This window comes from Camelina sativa, chromosome 17 (assembly GCF_000633955.1).
Source record: "Camelina sativa cultivar DH55 chromosome 17, Cs, whole genome shotgun sequence".
NCBI classification, from domain to species: domain Eukaryota; kingdom Viridiplantae; phylum Streptophyta; class Magnoliopsida; order Brassicales; family Brassicaceae; genus Camelina; species Camelina sativa.
In genome coordinates, this window is record NC_025701.1 from 35287439 (window position 1) to 35302275 (window position 14837).

At 35.1% G+C, this 14837-nt stretch overlaps 2 protein-coding genes and 1 pseudogene across 4 annotated transcripts; all 3 read right to left on the reverse strand.

Annotated features, from left to right (window-relative positions):
- Positions 1621–4093, reverse strand: LOC104759016 (annotated as a pseudogene).
- LOC104759017 (putative membrane-bound O-acyltransferase C24H6.01c) lies at positions 5230–9489 on the reverse strand. Of its 3 annotated transcripts, none has more exons than XM_010481992.2 (19): positions 9195–9489; positions 9051–9109; positions 8777–8958; positions 8627–8675; positions 8365–8468; positions 8203–8267; positions 8041–8111; positions 7704–7763; positions 7504–7617; positions 7191–7315; positions 7040–7091; positions 6875–6937; positions 6513–6622; positions 6341–6433; positions 6170–6251; positions 5833–5910; positions 5671–5746; positions 5531–5580; positions 5230–5430 (listed from the first exon to the last, which is right to left on the reverse strand). In XM_010481992.2, exons 1-19 carry the CDS (start codon positions 9310–9312, stop codon positions 5380–5382), a joined length of 1602 nt encoding a protein of 533 aa, XP_010480294.1. In that variant the 5' UTR covers positions 9313–9489; the 3' UTR covers positions 5230–5379. The 3 variants fall into 3 exon arrangements, with proteins under 3 accessions (XP_010480294.1, XP_010480295.1, XP_010480296.1); XM_010481993.2 differs by having other exon boundaries at positions 9056–9109; positions 9195–9210; XM_010481994.2 differs by lacking the exon at positions 9195–9489 and having other exon boundaries at positions 9046–9109.
- LOC104759018 (calcium uniporter protein 5, mitochondrial) lies at positions 13643–14837 on the reverse strand. The gene is made up of 2 exons (XM_010481995.1): positions 14409–14837; positions 13643–14319 (listed from the first exon to the last, which is right to left on the reverse strand). The coding sequence occupies exons 1-2, from the start codon at positions 14778–14780 to the stop codon at positions 13807–13809; spliced, it is 885 nt and encodes a 294-aa protein (XP_010480297.1). The 5' UTR covers positions 14781–14837; the 3' UTR covers positions 13643–13806.

Genomic DNA, 14837 nt, shown 5'->3' on the forward strand with positions numbered 1-14837 from the left:
AAAAAAAAAAAAAAAAAAAAACTAGGCATGCCAATCAGGCTACTCCGGTCTGGTCTGGTTTGGAACCAGTAAAATCTGCATATATAATGATGATTGTCTCTGAGGAATGATGTATATGTTGTTTGATCATGGACTTGTGAGAAGGGACAATGTTGGGCCCGAAGCCTTCACCAATTGGCTTGGATCTTTCGCCAATGGCCCAAACACAGGAAGAAGGAGAACACGTTTCATCTACAGTTCGGTGTTAAAACAATCCAACTTGGGTATATACAAGTGACGACAACAACAACAAAAAAAAGAAATGTAGTACAAATATGCTCGTAGAGAAATTCTGTATATCATTATCAAAATAACCGATTTCTTTTAGGTGCACATGGTCATCTATTTTAACAAAAAAAAAAATAGATGACCATGTACACCTAAAAGAAATCGGTTATTTTGATAATGATACACAGAATTTCTCGACGAACATACTTGTACTACATTTCAAACTTGTTATTGTTCTATACATTTTCATATTCGTAGAATCAAACCCTACGTTTCCCACTAAAAATAATTGAGTGTGGGATCCGACATCCACAAACACCTTGGACAAGATGAATTTTTAGGGTCATATGGGCAGATAGGATCATCTTTACTGAGTTAACGAGTTTACTCACGCATCCCAAAAATTGGATGTAGGTACGTTTTCCAAAGATATTATATAGCAAAGTAGCTGGTATATATAGTGGTATATATTGGTGAGCAGCATTTATTGAGAAGGTTATGTGGTATGCCTAGTCCACTGTTTGGCGGAGAGGTGTGTTACAACTCGAGACTCGAGTCACTTCACAAAGCTAAGCATTCTCAGAATTCGGAACGCGATACAAGTCTTGTCTAATCTAGGCTTCACCGTGACTCTAGAAGTGATTATGGAAACTGCATGTTAACTTAAGCAACATGGACAATGTTGACGTACATGAAATGCTTGGATCAGAGTTCCACGTTTTGGTCGGAGAGAACGAACCTGAAAAAAGAAGATGACTTGCTAGAGGAAAATGTGAAAAAGCCTCCATCAAATTTTTTTTTGTTTATGTCTAATTCGACAAAGACTTGTAATTGTTATTTAACACAAAAAAAAAAAAAAAAGACTTGTAATTGTTTTATACATACGATCAAATCATTATTGGACCAATATTTTTGTGGTGCTTGGAGCCCATGATTTGTGAAGGCCGGCTCTATTCTAAGTAATCCATCTTGTTTACCGATGAAGGCCGGCGCTTTTTGAGTTTTACTTATGTGTATATTATGCTCTATTTATGGTACCATGTTAAGTCATGCAGATCAAAACATCAACAATTAAGGAGACAGTTGGTGTTGTTACAATTTAAAACTCAAAAGAATTAAATTCAAAGAAAAAAAAAATATTATCGTGTAAAGAATAAAAAGTCCTTGTATAAGGCGAAATAAGCTCATTGTCCATAATCATGACCACTAATAATCCCATTTTGGCATTTTACAATATGATTTAAACCAGAATGTGATATCCAATTTACAAAAAAAGTTTATAAAAAATGCATAGTTTATATAAGTAATTGATTTTTAGGCACAAAGTTAAGATATATGTAGGAAGAGAAGAAGTGATCAAATGGGTTTTATTCTATTTCACTGTTTTGCCTGAATAAAAGAATGCTCTTTTTGAGGAAGAAAAAATAGCATTTTGATACAAAAGGAAAAAAAAAACTAAATTTATCCTTTAAAGACCAAATTGCGACAAGTCTTGTCACAAGGATAAGCACAGTCTATGAGCTTTGCTCCTCCTCTTTCGAAATACCAATCTCCCACAGCTACTGCTATACCCTGTTCAATAAAACACTTGGGAATCACAATACGTTACACTTTTGCATTGTATGAGGTTATTATTTTGCCTTACCTTGTTCTTAACGGCAGGAGAGTTTTTAGCATACCATGTGTCATGCCTCTCTGTTTGGCAATGAGCAAAGCACGAGTTAAGGAACACACCGTTCTTTCTCGGCATCGCGAAACCTTTTACCAAATTCACCATACGCGTCCTAAATCCTGTTAACACAAAATTTTCAATACAAAAAATATAATATAGCTCAGCTTTGGTTTATTCAAAATCAAGAACATTAATTATAGCTCATGGTTCACCTTGCAAGATCTGGATCTGAGATGGACTGCACTTAGCGTAGTTAAGTCTACAGTCATTCCAACTTCCTTTTGGATCTACAGATTTAGGAGCTAAACTCTCTTGGATCTGCAACAATTACAATACATATCATATAAAAAAAGACATATTCTCCCTTTATTGATAAAGCTGAGGATTAAAAGAAGGGACTTTAACTAACCTGCCACGAATCATATGCAGCATTTAGAATAAACAATGGAGTCTTGACTTGGTTGATTAAGTTTTGTGGGAAAAAACACTGCAAGTATTAAAGCATGGAGTACACGTTTAAGGCGATCGAGCTCATTATATTCGGAATTGCTTCACTATTAAGATAGCTAAAAGAAGAGAACACATACCGAAGTTGGGTTAAGACGATCTACACAGTCTCGAGGAAGCATGGTTTGAAGATTCTGTGATTAAAAAATGTTAGAATCGACAAAAAATAATATATAAAAAGGATAGAGACGATCCACTCATTTCCAAATTGTTTTTGAGTCGAAACTTAACAAAATTACACAAATCTTGAGACAAAGTGTGTAAAACATTATGTGTTCTAACCTGTAATTTTACCACACCAGCATATAAACGCCTCAGAGCTCGGCCTCCAGATACATCGATGCTTCAGTTAAGAAATTAAGAAACCAGTCAATACTTACACCAAAATCATGACTGATAGATACTTGTTAGTCAAGGCAACTAGCAAATCACTCACGCATCAAGGAAGAAACCAGCATCACTCAAACATTTCACTCTAGTGGAAGGAGGAAACATTTTCCCGAAATCATCACATCGGAAAATCGCGGCCAGACCTCCAGCAGAACATCCGGAGAGCAGAGCCTGCTTAGCTTGACGCATTCCTTTCCCCATCAACTCTTCCATAGCAGCTAACCAAATTCTCTTTCCTCTAAACTGAAGTTTTGCAGCCTAATTTATAGCAAAAATTAAAATGATATAACAATCAATGTAACACAAGCTAACCTTCTAAGTGTTTTCAAGAAGAAGCTAACCTTATCCTCACTATCTCCACTAAACGATCCACCGTCACAGTACCGAACTTTTACTCGGTTCCAGTTATAAAAATCTGCAAAGCAGAACATTACCAAGAAACATAAACATCATATCGTCTAGAGTGATGTATGGGAGCTTTAGAAAAAAGAACCTGGATTCTCAGCGGCTCTATCACTTAGAATGCCAGTGAATGGTATCTGTTTCTCCATATACGAAGACGATCCACGGCGACTGGTCTTACGGTATACACAATTTCTAACGGTATCACACCATCCACCTCCCTATCAACCATCATGTTAGTGACTAAACATTGTCATATATATATTTACAAGAGAATGTTTTAGGTGCACAAACCTCCAATTGAACGAGCCAGTTGTTTGCTCCTGAGCCAAACCCTCGATGCAAGTGATATCCAGGGAGACTTCCATCCAGACACACTGGCAAGAAATCGAAAATTGTGTAACAAGGAACATATAATATCCCAAGAAGGAGATAGGTTGTAAAGAAGAAGATGTTACCAGCTCCTTTAGAAGCAGCGGATTGAATGAGAGTGAGTCCAACCATAGGAAACTTAGCTTCAGAATAAACAGCACTTTCAGTCTGAAACATCTTTGTTCCATTGAACTCTGTGAACCACTCTGTTTCATCAAACTCCATCATCATACCATTTACAGAGATGTTTAAGAGAATGATCCCAAACAAACTCCATAGATGGTTCTTCATTTCCCACCTCTTGATCATATGGATGGATGGTTTCAGACTTGTTCACAAACCTTGGTTTATATGGAGGAGAGAGAGATAACATTAATTACCAAACGTTTTATTTAATATTTATTACCAGACTAAGGTGTGATTTAACTGAGATAGTTAAGTAGCCTTTTGACAAAAAAAAAAAGATTCCAGATCAAGATCTTGACAAAGTAAAATATAATTTTGGTTACCTTAGAGATCAGATCGCAGAATGTTAGCAGACTGTTTGCAATTATTTCAGAGCTGACCAATGGTTAAGATATCTTTTTAGAGAATTATTAAGTTTTAGATTCTTATGAAGCTGCCATCATTTTTGTCCTTACTAGTGATGATTATATTATTTGGACACCAGTGTTAATTATTTCGTGTATCTTCCTACGACAATCCTTTTCAGTGTGTTAAAAATCGTCACTATCGCTACTTTATACAATTCCCTTACGTCTGAAAGACTGAAATTTTCCGTTTAGAGCCACATGATTAAAAAGCAGATGTGTGTCTTAATCCTCCAATGTCTTGTCCCAACCTGTTTTTGTTGGGTTGGGAAGGGACAAATGTGTGACATTGATGGTCTTCTTCAGTGGTCTCAATCGCACTTTAACCTATCAAAAAATTCTGTAATGGAACTCGCATCAGTATTCTGAATACTGTATTCACTTTTCGCACTTTTTCTAGATTTCCTTTCTTCTTCACCTTCTCTCTCTTTCGCCTTACAAGCTTCTCAGAAACTGGATTTATGCTGCTTAAAACTTACCAGACCTATCTTATATCGCCTACGAGCCACAAAGAGACTGGTGTCTTAACATCACATGGGTGCCTAAGAGTATGTACACCAATCGTGGCAAATCTATACACCCTACGGAATGCGCAACCTGAGATGTGTACTGGCTGGGCTAAACAGAATACCGCCACACCGCCTGGTTGTTCTAGTCATCAGAGTTAAGATAAGGAAAATCCTGCCCTATGTAGAATTTTGCTTGACTTTTGCAGAACGCAGATATATGAGCTAATCGAAGTGGTGGTGATGATGAATTTGATTGTTATCATAATAGTTAAGAAGTCTTACCTAAGGAATGTAGACAGTACCAGTAAGGAGCTGAATTGATGAATATGCTGCTTGAGTCATCACAAAATCGTTCATAATGCATGAAGTTTGTCAGTTAGGCCAATTTGGCTGCGTCCATGCCAGAGGATTCACGCACTAACTAGTTTGGTTATGATAATAAATGGATCGTCACTCATTTACCAGATACCTTTTCAACAGCATTCAATATGCTTATATCATATGCAGGTGGTCTGTGATCATCCATCCAAAAGCCTTTGCCAAAGTTGATTTCATTTTTTATTCTTCCAGCATAGACATACTCAGTTAGCCCGACCAAAATTTTATACAAAATGTAACAATAATGACATTACTTGATTATAACTGAGGAGACTACAACTCTTTGCCTCAGCTACTTCGGACTATGCGCTCTACTTCTCAAGTCTTGGATGTGGAACATCAGCTGCCAAGTAAAGAAATGAAAGTTGGGAACATTCAAACAACATCTAAAGCTCCAGGAGAAAAGTAAACTAAACAGCGTAGCAGAATATCTAATGCACTACCTTTGTACCCACGTACAAGCTAAAGAACACTCCGCCCAGAACAGGTACTCCTGTGATATCGAATGAATGAACATTATTAAATTGCAGCGTCTGAGAAAGAACTTTAAATCAAGACTGATGACCGTTGTGTTTATATATACCTTCTCTCTTAAGAAAGCTGGAGACCAACCAGTTTATACCTGATGGTCCAATGACATAGCCAGCAAGATTTGCAATCTGCGATTGAGGGACTCAATCTTATTTGTCAGCATGAAGGCGACTACAAGAATGGGACATAAGAATATTCCGCATAAGCTATTTACCATGAGGCATGTGATTGTGACGGCACCAGACAACGCCTTAAGTTCACGTAGGAGGAATTCTCCTAAAGCACTCTCAACCTGCAACAGTAATTCTCATGTTACTACCATTACTACGGACACGAAACCAAATTAAAAAGGAAAAGGAGGTTCTATTTGTCATTGGGGTATATGATAACTAGACGGGTCCAAAACATATCATATGCTAGTCAGACGCATTGCCTAGTCTCTACCATCACAATAATGTGCGATAATATTATATCACATTCATTCTTCAAATGTTGGCATGGTAAAGACTTGGAACTTATAGACAGACTAAAACAACCATTGTTTAACTGACCTTGTATGCATTGGATGCTGATTTCAGTAACATTTCTGGCATGAAGAATAAACATGTTAACCATGCCCATGAAAGAAGCTTCCTGGTTGCAAATAAAACAGTCAACCATATGAGAAGTTGGATCAAATAATTCATACAACGCAAAGGAATCATATGAAGGCAATAGATTACCATTCCAAATCGTGCCACATGGCAACAAATGTAAATACAACCCACACATTCAGAAACTTTCTTCGTGATCCACCTAGAGGAATATACATATACCTAAAGGAAGATGTTAACTTACTATTATACGAGCTGGCATTAAAAGAAGCATGCCAGGTTTAGTGTTAAACATTCTTACCTGATAAGCCACCTATTAAATGAAGCATGCCAGGTTTTCCAAAACGATTCCAGGCTGTAGCAATTGTTAATGCAATTTGGCATGTTCTCTACAGTTTCAATGTCATTCACCTAAAAGAAAATGTTTACAATATTACATTCAGAACTGCATACTAATTTTTCATCCGGCCATATTTCTCCGAATTTCTAGCTTTGTAGCCATGATCGCAGCAACAATTTGAAAATTGCTTGCTATTGAAATTTCATAGACCAGAATGTCATCAGTACAAAGGAATAAGTTAACTACCATAGAATTGCTAGAATTTTATTCCATTAAACGATCATAGAATAATAAAACGATCTCAAGACTTTGAAGGGGCATACCAGAGACCAAAAGCGGAAATATCTCCATAAAAGAAGGAACTTAAGCCACATGAAGTTTAACACCTGCAGCAGTACAAATAGCACTACAGATCAGTTTCAGGTATTCTCGTTCTCTACAATAAAAAAAGTCAAAGCACACGACTAAAATTTCCAAGAGCCTCTTACTCCATATCCGACAATAAATATTTCCACAGGAGATAGTTCTCTCCACAGACCACTGTCACAAACACAACGAAGTTAGCATTTTGTATAATTAAAAGATTTGAAAAACAGAACGATGAAGTGTAATTATTATCCTAGTCTGAAAGAGTTTCACCTGATCACAAAGGCATTGTAATAAAATAAGTGTGTCATAAGTTCAATCAGCAAGAAGCTGAATAACCAACGCACTCCATACCGAGCAACATCTTTGAATGAATGAGTATTCTGTGGCATATCTAGCTGTAAAAATATAGGTTTGTAGTGAGAGATCATGAAGACGACCCACTATGAAAAAACGGTGTTGATTCTTTGTGAACTCTTTTCTACAGTAAATGGAAGTTTATACAAGAGAACCAGAGTTCGGATTCTAAAAACAAACAAAGACATGAAAGGAATACAAAAGTGAAGGCATGGCAAGAACCACAGACCTGAGAAGCAAATGCATTAAAGCTTATGATTGGCCCCGCAAGGTACAAGGGTGCATACACCAAATAACAAAGGTATAGAGAAAAGCTGCAGCTGTCACTTGCAAGACCTCTCTCCTAATAGGTTATACAATGTTAGAGATGAGTTATGCAAGAGAAAGAGATTAATTATAGAAGTTAAACAGTGGTGTCATGCAGTCAACCTGTCGAAGTACGTAGCATGTCTTCCCCAACTTACATAAGGAACAGCGTGTTACATGTTTCTGCAATAACAAAATAACAAACTAAGAGATGGCTACACCATATGCTGTTAACCATTGATCAAGGGAAACAGTATAAATACACAAGATGTAAAACTTAGAAAAATTAACAAGCAGCTACGAATATCAGCAGCTCTTTTCTATATGTGTCAGGAGAACATACGGACATGATTTTGTGGGTGATATTTTATTTCTCGAAGAGAATGCAAAATTACCACGAACACCTATTCCAAAACTACTACGAGAAGGAAGAAAATAAATATCAAGAAAGGCAACACACCTCCTCATCAAAATGAGAGTCCAGTTGGCCCCAGTGATAATCGTATCCAAAACTTATCATGCGCAGAACAACTGCGACAAAATTATAAGTGGGCAACATACTGCAATCAGACTTTGTTTTTCTAGATAGAGAGCAAAAATGTAATCAAGGGTAACTAGATACCAAAGTTGAAGCATATATGCCATCTAAATGTGCCCCTAAAGTTGTCCAGGAATTCAAACTGTTGCCTTGGACAAAGAGAGGAACAATCAAAGAGTTAGACTTCACAGCAACCATACAATAACTCCAACTGTACATGTCAAATATGAGATGTACATTACTCACCCGAAAATGGAGAACGAATATCCTTCATAAATGCGATTGCAGAAGAGAAAAAATATATTGAATGTCCAAAGCATGTAAGGAAAGTATTTTGTCCGTGCAAAAACCTGCATTAATGTATATCAACTGAACTGAGAAGTAGACATTATGAGTATATGCCACAAGAATCGAAGATATGCTCTACCCTTCATTAACATACTCTTACGATCGAAACTACCAATATACCAAGATTACTATAGGGAGATATATTGAAAGGAAAACATACCTTAGCAAGAAGGAAATTGGCTGTTGCAATCGAGAGAATGTAAATGACGCTGGAAGTGAATGCGGAAACAACTCAGCTTAGATTCAGAAAACTAAAGAAACAATGTGATGCTAGGAAGCAAACAACAAAGATATGGAAATCAGCACTTACCAAGCTCCATGTAAGTAAATCAAGTATATGAACGACAATGAAAGCCACAAGATGGCCATTCCTTTAGCTTTCAATTGGAAAAAAGACCTAAACCCATTTGCAATCACAGTGAATCCCGCGAAAACAAAGCTTAGAATCGGCAAATTCCCACGAAAATTTCTCCATTGAGCATCAGAAACATCCTACAGCCAAAAACACAGATAATGAACTTCAAAGCAATAAGAATAATTTGGAAAAACAAAAAAAAATGATAATTTAAGGAATCACACATTACATTACGTCGATTAGGAATGAGCCAGCCAGGAGCTAAGCCATAGAGCTTGAAGTAATGATCTAAAAATTCAAAACTCTTATCAACCAAAATCACAATCACATGACCCAGATTTTAGAAATTTACAAATAAAAAAATTGGAGTTACCGTGAGAGAGACGAAGCGATCTCCATACGACATAAGCATAGAAGGCAATAGCGTATAAGAGTAGAAGAACAAGCTCTCTCTGTTTCCATTTTGCGTTTCGACTATTGTGAGTGTTCATGGCTTCTCTGTAATTGAATCAAACCCCAGAAATGAAGCTCTCAAAAATTTGTTTTTAACCGACAAGAGAAGCGAGCACTGAAGCGCCGGTGAAGCTCCAATCGGAAACAGAAACGTAGTTGGGTTCTTCCGGTGGGTTCATAAAACGAGATCTAAACGAAGAAGACGACTGATTCTCTCCACGTGCGTTTTAGGTTTTTTTTTGTTTGTATGTTATTTGGTTTCTTAATGTTTAGCCACATAGGCCCAAACCCAATTATGTTTAGTCATCAAAGCCCAATTATTTTTTTTCTTAAAATCAAATTAATTTTACTTTTCAAAAAAATGTTTAATCACATAATTGTATAATAATATATTTTGTTAGGTTACAAGAATAAAGCTTAATAATATAATACATAATTTTACAAGGCTACTACTAAGAATGATTCCAAGTATAACACATATAATATTTTTTGGTTGTCTCAAAATTGAAGCTATTTCAACAAATGAACTAAAAGTTATTCTTGTTTTTTTTTTTTCAGGCTTGGTTTGGTTTTGAATTACAATTAATCCTAGTTTTGTTTTTTCTTCCAAATAGATGTTGGTCCTTTCAATGGTCTTTATGAGCTTCAAGCAGTTTTTGTACACTTTGAAAATTGATATCAATAATTTAAAAATAATAATAAATTCATAAAAGAAATGTGTAATTTTTGAGTCAATGATTTACTTTTAGTAACCAACTAAGATTAGAAATTGATTGCAAAGTATTTTGATGGACAACTACCTTTATTTAACCATTATTTAACCAACTGTTGAATGTTTTGAATAAAGGGTATAAATTAACTCATATAAAAAAAAGTCTCAACCCAATGTTTCATCAACCATATAAAGAACGCTCTATGTGTGGACGTATATGAACTATTTTCAAATTTTTTTTATTTATGTATAATGTTAAATCAAAGTTAAAATAAAAGTTCTAAAACGCTAAGAACATTTTTGATGTCTGTTTAGACTACTTCCATGACTAAGTAATAAATATTTTTTTTATTATGTTTACTAGAAAAAGCGATAATTAAATTATGTGAATACAACCAAGATTTTTCATGAAATCAACAATAATTTATTTATGAAAATTGTTTTCTACTTGAAATTCAAATATGTTATCGAAACAATAAGGCCAAATGGTGGATTTCGGACAAAGATCCTTGTAAGTTCGAATATATGATATCTGTTTTTCTTTAAATCAACCAAAATACATGAGCTTAGATGATTGCATCCTCAATTTAGAGATTTTCAAACGATGTGTAGGTGTAATATATTCACTATGCTTAATTATTTATAAACCTATTGTTATTATAATTTTTGACAGTAATTTATTAACTTATTTATATAATATTTTGTTAAAGATTATGTGTAGATTTGCATACCATTCAGTCGAGATGTTAAAATGACTTGATGTTATATTTTTTATTGCTAATGAATACTCTTTCACTCCTAATGAATGATGTTCTCTGTAATTTTGTTATATTTTTAATTTAGTGTAGTTTGAATATTTTCATTTATCAACTCAAACCGATTTGTAATTTCTTTGATTATAAAATCTAAACCCTAACTTTCATTGTTAATCCAAACTGCCATATAATTTCGTTTAATCGTAAAATTTAACTTTGTTTATAAATCTAAACTGGCATAGAACCTAATAAATCGAAAATCAATAAGATATTAGTATTATTTTTAAATTCAATTGATATTTAAAATGCACTAAATTTATTGTAAAGTCTACATATTTTGTTTTTTTTACTTTCTTCTGATTTTATGATTTTAATTTTAATATTTTTTTTTAATATAGCATTACTTGTCATCTTTTCAATGGTTTAGCAAGGAGGAGGTGAACAAAGAGCGAATCCAAGTTTTTTTTTAACACTTATATTTAAACACAAAATAATTAAAATATTTTTGTTTTCCAAATAAAATTAAAATGAACGCCACGTCATTTAAATTAATTGCTAACTTAAATAATAAAGAGAAAATCAAAATGTTAGTTTTCTTATGAAGTCGTGAGTATATAAACTAGAAAGTGCAGTATTTACTTTTTACTAGGGTGGGCATTAGCAAACCGAACCAACCGAACTCAATTATACACTCCAACCATTCGGTTATGTTTATTCTCAACCCAAATAGTTCAGTTCGGTTCGGTTTTATAATCCAATGTGTTTCTTAAATTAATTAATAATATTATGAAAATTATAAATATGTGATCTTACCTATTACCACTTGCATTTGGTTTCTATTTTACTTTATTTTAAATTTGCTAATAAAATTAACTAAATTTAAATATATATTTAATTACATTTAATATTAGGTATTAATTTTATTTTTTTAGCTTTTCTAATTTATTTGATTAATTAACTATTATAATTATTTTGTTACATTATTTGTTTTTTAAACCGAATTAAAGCCGAACTAAACCAAACCAAACATAAACCGATCTGAACACAAACCAAACCAAACTAACTTCGGTTGAGTTTGGTTAGAGTTTTACCAAAACCGAATAAACCAAACCGAACCCAACCCAAACTTAAACCGAAATGCCCACCCCTACTTTTTACATATTAAATCACACAATTAGTACTTCCGTATTAATTTGATGTAAAATCGGTATAAATTCAAAGGCAGTTTGTTGTCCTAATTCTCTCCCACCTCTCTCCTCTCTAAAAACACAAAACAGCGCCGCTCTTCGACCAACGTCTGGTGGCTTTATAGGTCCGGCGTTGTGCCTTCTTTGTCATTTTATTTGTGTTTTTTTCTTGTGTATCTCTATCTCTGGCCATCGATCGGTTTCTTTTGCTGTTTCGGAAGAGTCTCGCCTCTCCTTTGAAGATCCAGATCTGGTCTTTGTGATGCTCGGTGGTTGTATGTTCAAGGGCTTTCTTCTTATGGGGAGGTGTGGTTGATTCTCTTACTGGTAATCGATGTCAATTTCATCAAGTTAAGCGTGTCTGGTATATCCCATGTTTGCTTGATGGTGGCTTTAATATTTTAGCGGGTTTGTGTGGTGTGACCATGGTTTCATATTTAGGGTTGTTTGTTTTATGTGAGGCTTAAATTGATGGATATGGCTTTGTTGTTGGGTTTGAAATTGGATCTTTGCTCTACCTCTCCTTCAAGTCCTCTTACTGGTTGTGGTTGTGTGTTTGCTCTAGATTCGTTCTTGGTGTGAGCCATTTGGAGGGATTTTGTTGTTGAGTCACGTACTAGCCTCTCTTTAAGTTCTTTGGAATCTTTCGAGTCAGGTTTTAGTGGAAGCAGTAGAATCGGTCTTTAGTTCTTCTCTTGCAAGAACATCACCAGTTTTATGTCTGTAGGTGGCTGAAACTGTGGTAGACGAGTATCCGCGTGTAAGAACAGCTGATCTTGCGTGGTTTGTCTCTGGTCGATATCAAAGTTTTTTCTTTGACTCTAGGGTTTCATGCTCTCTCCGTCTGGCTGGTGAGGTGCTATGGGAGTTGTATTTGTGTCTTTGGTCGCGTTGGTATCTTGATTTCCTCCCTATCGCTTTGCTTCTGGTTTGGCTTCGGTGTGAGGTCTATCCGACTTTATTGGTGCTCCCGACGTTTAGTGGTTCTATAAGAAATTTTTGTGAGAGTCTCTCGTGCCATTGTTCAATTATTAGGCTTAGGTTTTAGTTTCCCATGAGTTTGCTTTTTAGATTTGTGTTTGTTCTTAATATGTATACTCGTTTCTTGAGGTTTGTTTCCCTCTTGTAGGCTAAAATTGCGGGGACATTCAGTAGTTTGTCGTCTAATGACCACGAGAACATCAAGTTGTCCATCACCTCTTGTAATTTTAACTTTCTTGTGTTCAATAATAAAATTCACACGACCAAAAAAAAAAGTACTTCAGAATTTAAACGTTTAAATAAAATAAAATAAAAATAATTCTTAAAAGGTTTTTTCAGTTTGTTTATTTTTGTGGTCGGTCAAATGTCACATTGACCGAAGAGCTGTGGCGTGCATTTTTTAGTGGACACGAGGTAGTAATTAGGAATTGAATAATCGACCCATGTGTTGGAGTTGGACATTCAATAATATTATTCACCTTCACTCTTCTTTGTACCATTTTATCCTCAAATGCTTAAACCTTTGAAACGAGAATTCAAATCGATATTAAACTAAGCTACGAAATTGCTTTGTTGGTTCATTGATTGTATGATAACAAAAATTCCTTAGAATCATCTAAGCCTCCAAATCATAGTTAACTAGACTATTATAATCCATCAAAATCCTTATAACCATAAAAAAAAAAAAAAAAAAAAAAAAAAAAANCAGCTGATTTAGATAACAGTAGCTGAAGATTATCAAATGACTACTTCCTTCTATTCTTTGGCTCTCAATTAACACCAAATAATCAAACTTGATAAAACCTCCAAGAGAGAAGAAATCTTTGGTTAAGTATGTAAATCAAAAGTGAAAAATGGTTAGGAAAACCAGAAACTGATGGGATGATTAAAGCCAAATCAATCTCTGTGACGACTCTGCAAAGAATCCTCCAAATCAAGATCAACACCAACACGATTCCGAATCGATGCGTTTGCGTGGCACGAAGAAGAAGAGCAAGACGTTACCTTCCACTTGTTCTCAAGTTCCTTAAACCTCTCAACATCAAACTTATGACTCTTGAGCAACTTCCTCTGCCTAGAAAGAAACAGCCTTTTCATGAAATCTTGATACGTTGGGTCTCTTGAAGTCATCAAGAAGTAAGCGTAACCCACAATAATCCCAGTAGCTGTAGTGAAAAAAGTGATTGGTTCCATCACATCCCAAGAAAACTCCCAAAAAGTTAGCCTAATGAATATTCCAATCTGGACCACAGAGTAACCAAGACCACACCAAAGAATCTTCCTCACTTGTTGATGAGCCAACACATCAATCTCTTCTTTCATACTTCTCATCTTATCAAACTCATCTCTAATCGAACCAGCATCTGGATTCAAACCTAAAGGTAATGCCTTTTTAATCAAATCCACCACCTACAAACAAATCCACAAAAACAGATTCAACAACGAAACATCAAGAGACTAAACAAAAAGAAAAGGTCTTTTTTTTTCCTTTCACGAACCTTATCAGGATGAAGATAGACTTTATCACGAAAAATCAAAATCACACCAGCATCATCAAGAACACGAGCAAAAGCATGAGCTTCATCAAGAGATCTAGCGATACCTAAACCTTGAGAAGCTTCAATGAGTGTACTGTAAGTAACCATCTCTTTATCACCCATACCAATAAGCTTCTTCTTCATATCTTCAACATTCACTAATCTCATTAGCTTCTTAGCTTCAGAAACAGTCATATCCACCCTTTTCTCATCATCTTCCTTAGATTCAACGTTGAGACACCTATACCCACCAAGCAAAGTCCTAACCGGAGAAGCTTTACTCACCGTTGCGGACATAGCCGTACGTCTCACTAAACCCACCACCGACCACATCGTTTTTGATCAAAAAAAATCGAATTTTTAAAGTGACCCACTAAATTGTTTCTAATA